We start from the raw sequence: 5,111 nt of genomic DNA, 5'->3' as shown, positions 1-5,111 counted from the left end.
GGAAGACAAAAGGCCAGGGGGACAAGGCCGCCCTACCATCAGGCCGCCCTACCCATACACAGCAACTTACGGGCCCCCCTCCCTCCCATTCCCCCCCCCTCACCCACACACCGCCGCGGAACACAAGGCCGCGGAACCCGGGGCATGGGGCTCATGATGTCGCCTCCAAGTCCACCAGGACTCGCCCCCTCAGCTGCGACTCTTAACATCTGGGAATAAGGCAGTGCACACTAGCAACACGAATATATACAGCCCTGTACCTGCCGATGCCAACTGCAGCCTAAACGAAAATGGCACACATACAAGCACACACACACACACACACACACACACCAGCAGCACACAACGGCGAGAAGCCGTCCGAACTGGGTCTGACACGAGACGCGGGGCCCCGAGAGTCCCTCAGGGGGAGTCCCTGAGAGACACATAAGAACACACAAGAACACACACAAACGCGTCCCAGTCAGCAAATGCGCGAGGCGGCGGACCCAGCCCACCTGCATGGGGGCTCCCCACTCCCCCCAGTCCCCAGCCCTTTCACGTCCGGGCTCATTGTAGCCCTACCTTGCACCCACCATCATCATATCACAGGTACGGCCTCCACCCCAGATACATGCGACCAAGCACGTTGGTGTCCGTGGCCAGGTCTACGAGGCAGCGCGCAAGAGCTACCGGCGGGAGAGGCCCCGAGTGCTGCAGGGGGTTATGGCCGGAGGTAGAAACGCGAGAGGGGGAAGAGGAGAAGGGGAGGGGAAATTGCGGAGATGAGGAAGGCACCCAGCACTGAGGTATAGCCAACTCGCCAAGATTGGGTCGCATCACTACCACTCAATGAATCAGTCAGTCAGTCTGTCTGTCTGTCTGTCAGTCATGGCAAGTCCAAATCCCCCACATGCACACACGCGCGCGTACCTGAAGCAGCTCTGGTCTTGCTCGGAAGGCGGTTGGCCCACCACCACTACTGCCGCCACTGCCGCCGCTGGCGCCCTGCACTATGTCGCACAGCGCCTGGAAGTACGGGGCGGCTCCGTGGCGCCCCCGCAGGTCCTCCACCAAGATGAGCGACGGGTGGCGGCGGGCCAATTTCTGGAGGGCCGTTTCCACCTGGTGGCGGTGTAGGTCCAAGGTTGGGAGGGACCGGGAGAGGTGGGACCGGGTAGCAATAGCAGCAGTAACAGCAATAGCAGCAGCAGCAGTAGCAGCAGCAGCAGCAGCAGCAGCAGCAACAGCATTAGGAGTAGCAACAGCAGTAGCGGCAACAGGGCCCCCAATGGTTCAAATTTGTAGCGACCCCAGGGGCCGGGGGTGGAAGGCAGACGGGGAGGAGGGAACTGCCACAGCTGACGAAATGGGACTTTCATGTGCTTGTTACACGACTTGGTAAGATACATTTGCGACCTCCTGCAGCACCCTGGGGAGGAAAAGGAGAAAGGATGACCACAATGAACTGCTGAGGGGGCTGAGGGGGGAACAGGGCCTGTCAGGGCCTGTCCCACCTCACCCCACCGCTCCACAGCGACAGCATCCCGTACACCGCAAAGGACCCACCACAAAGAGGGAGGTGCTCCGGGGGCGGGGGCGGACAGCGGGGGTTAGTTTGAGGCATCCAGCAAGGTTGGAAACCGGAAACAGCTACTCGCGGTCGTTTGCGGGATCACCGGGTTCACGCACTCTAGGGCAGGAAAACGATAAAGGAATCAACAGTCATGCGGGAAATGAAGATTGGCAACCGGTTGTGTTGCTCAGGCTTTGATGCGGTGTAAGTGTTGGTCATCGGTCAGCTGGCTTTGCTCGGCTTAGGTCAAACTTCTATTGAGTTTTGGTTTCATTGCCGGTTACCAAAAAAAACGAAACCCATTTTGCGTGTGGCGAATCTATGGATTGGCAGCGGCATGTAATGGTCTGTGACGGAAATCAACATGCCTTGAAATCGTGCCCGGAAGCCATTCTTTGAAAAATTTGTCGCCGGCTTCGTGATGGCCTTTACGTAATCCATGCCTGGTATCAAGCTTTACTGGCTCCCTTCACAATCGTTGATTGTGACTAATGCTTGCTGTGCGTTGTGACTTTGGAGGTTTACAAACGACGCGGCTCGGCCAGCAGTCTGGACAATGGACAGTTTTGTTCTTCAAACTGGAAACACTGCGCTTCCGCGCACAGCGACGCACGTGCAGGAAGACAAACGTAAAGTGTACATCACAGTAATTATAATTGGCGAGAAAAGGACGGTTCCGGTTTTCGTCGCTCTCAGACACGTTCAAGGCCTAGTAGATGAAACGGCGAAAAGCCAACCGCAGTTGCAACGCCCGCCTATGTGTCTGTCTGCAAGCAACCTACCTTGCACGGGAGCGCACAGGTTCGCCAGCTGCCCTCCTGCTCGCTCATTTCCATCTGTCCGTTCCTTCCTTCCTTCCATCCTTCCTCGCCTTACTTTATTCCTTGTCTCCTTGATGTAGGGTGGGAGTTTGATGCTTCCTCGTGCTTCCTCATACTTGCAAACCCGCGTTTAGCACCCCCTGAAGCCCCCTTGAATTTCCAAGTACCGCGCAAACCCAAAGTTTTCGTCGTTTCGATATTGGTGGGGAAGTTATACTGTAGGAAACATAAAATCTTGTGTCAGAGATGCATAATCAGCTTCCGGATGGTTGAAGTGTGCTTCAGAGGAATTGGAGATGGAAAACACTCTTCTCAATAAGCAAGCAAACTTTCCAATTAAGTCAACAACAACTTTAATGTTGACTGGTCTGCCCTGTGAAAAGAATTACTATCTACTGTGAACTTCATAGTTCTCAATCAAGCAAACGAAATATTGGCCATAGCGTCGTTCCAATCTCTTATCGCCAGATCCCAAATTTCCCAGCATAAGCCAACTTCATGGGATACGTCACCTGACTATTTCTTTTTCAATCGTCAAGTAGCATGCATGTGCGCGCACACGGTCTCGCTCGCATCACCCACCCTATTGCGAGCCAGCCGCGCCGCCAGAACCCGACTGTCGTCCTCTTCCTCTCCGCCATCCTGAGAACCTCCTCCTCCAACTTCCCCCGCCCTTGATGTCCGCAGCATCATGGCTTCTTGCTGCCAGTCCGCCACCGGCTCCCGAAGAAACACCTGAGAGCCCGGCGGCATAACAAAGCATAGCACAGCATAGCACAGCACACAACACAGGGTAAGAACATACCTGTGCTTATACAATGTTTGATGGCCCAGCACCCCTACCTCCATCACCGCCGCCAGCAGCTGCCGGGCGGGTGGGGCGCTGAGAGCCGCTAGGGCCGCCGCCATCCCCGGCACCATCACCTCCTTGCCGCAATGGGGCTGTAGCGCTCCGAGCAGCTGCGGGGTCAGACGGAATGGGACCAGCTCGGGAATGGGGACGACCTGAAAGGCAGGGGGGACAAGGGGGTGGGGGGTGGGAGGAGAGTTGGGAGAAGGGAATTAAATGGTGCGAAGTCAAGAAGGGAAAACAACTACTGGAAGCACGTTCAAACTGATGCCCGAATCCAAAGCTGCCATAACACAGCTAAACGGCGTGAGGAGGGGCGGGGAGGGGAAAGACGAACCACGGGCGGGGAGGGGCGGGGAGGGGAAAGACGAACCACGGGCGGGGAGGGGCGGGAAGGGGAAAGACGAACCACGGGCGGGGAGGGGCGGGAAGGGCCCCATGTAAAGAGGTGGAGGAGGGCGGGAGCTGTATACCCCGAAGCTCGCTATCGCCTCCCTAGTAGCCCGAGCCTGCGAACCTCACCTAAACGGTTAACCCAACCACACCCCGACCAACACCCTGAACCATGTTTACCGTTTTCCTTGGCCCAGCCAGACTGGACTCAACCCAGATCCCAGCCCGGGGGTATCACGTGTGCTGTACGACCAGGTCCGTACAACAAACCCAATGAACTGGCAACGCGGCACGCACCCTCCACACTGCCCTCCCGCCGCCCTTCTCCCCACGGCTTCTCCCCCCACCCCATCTGTTCCATTGTTTTTTTTCGTTTTGGGCCTAATACCCTAGAATAATAAACTGGGTGTTTCTTGCGGTTACAATTCCATTTTGTATAGTCGCTGGGGGGGGCTGCGCCCGCCCCAGACCCCCCCTTGACCCCCCCCTCAAAGCTTGTACGGTGTGCTGTAAACAACACCTGACGTCTGGAAACAAACATGCCGTACCACCATCGTTCTGTGCACCTAACTGCATTTGCGCCAGTGTCTCTGTGAGCAGTGTCTGCGGAGTTTCTGAGCCGTTTGCTTTGGTCAAGAATGAACGAATGCCCCGTTGACCTAAGTTGAATGCAACAGCGGGCCGTCTCATCGTGATATCATCAAATATTTTATATATAAATAGTGTATAAGCTCCAAATGTTCAGCTTTATATGTGCAGAAGGCATTTGGGGCGACTTATGGCCGAAGTAATGAACCAGTACGGCCAACTGACCAATTATTCCATTTCTTCCAGGCTCAGACCCCCATTTCTCACCATCATCATCATCATCATCATCATCCACTTCGGACAGGGCGCTTCCCCCGTATGCATACCTCAACACCAACATATCACACAAACATACAAACATTTACACACATACAGACACACACACTCGCACTCGCGCACCTGCGTAGCGGCTCCCAAGCTGTAGCCAAAGTCAATGTGCACCAGGCGGCCCGTCGCGGGCTGTAGCAGCAGGTTGGAGGTGTGGCGGTCGCCCACCCCCGCCAGGTAGCCGAACACGCTCCCGGCCACCAGCCCCGAAACCAGGGCCCCCCTCCGCGCCAAGAAGAGCTCGGGACTGTGGCCACTGACTCGCAGGAGGAAGGAGCGCAACAGACCCGCGGGTAGGCAACCAACTGCCTGTGGATGGTAGGCGGTGGGGGTGAAGGGGTGATGGAGGGGTGAAGGGGTGATGGAGGGGTGAAGGGGTGATGGAGGGGTGAAGGGGTGATGGAGGGGTGAAGGGGTGATGGAGGGGTGAAGGGGTGATGGAGGGGTGAAGGGGTGATGGAGGGGTGAAGGGGTGATGGAGGGGTGAAGGGGTGATGGAGGGGTGAAGGGGTGATGGCCGGGTGAAGGGGTGATGGAGGGGTGAAGGGGTGATGGAGGGGTGATGGGGTGATGGAGG

At 56.8% G+C, this 5,111-nt stretch overlaps 1 protein-coding gene across 1 annotated transcript in view; it reads right to left on the bottom strand.

Moving 5' to 3' along the window:
- Window positions 1-585: 585 nt before the first annotated feature.
- The window catches only part of VOLCADRAFT_87995 (uncharacterized protein), a gene marked incomplete at both ends in the record, with an annotated part of 32,867 nt that continues 28,341 nt past the window's right edge, over window positions 586-5,111 (bottom strand). Inside the window, 6 exons of the mRNA XM_002947602.1 lie at window positions 586-693; window positions 913-1,104; window positions 1,502-1,564; window positions 2,959-3,111; window positions 3,220-3,381; window positions 4,607-4,843. Of these exons, the coding sequence (XP_002947648.1) occupies window positions 586-693; window positions 913-1,104; window positions 1,502-1,564; window positions 2,959-3,111; window positions 3,220-3,381; window positions 4,607-4,843 (915 nt within the window). The remainder of the gene's footprint in view (window positions 694-912; window positions 1,105-1,501; window positions 1,565-2,958; window positions 3,112-3,219; window positions 3,382-4,606; window positions 4,844-5,111) is intronic.

Source organism: Volvox carteri (genome assembly GCF_000143455.1).
Source record: "Volvox carteri f. nagariensis unplaced genomic scaffold VOLCAscaffold_7, whole genome shotgun sequence".
NCBI lineage: Eukaryota > Viridiplantae > Chlorophyta > Chlorophyceae > Chlamydomonadales > Volvocaceae > Volvox > Volvox carteri.
The sequence above is the reverse complement of the archived record's forward strand: the minus strand, read 5'-3'. Positions and strand labels throughout refer to the sequence as shown.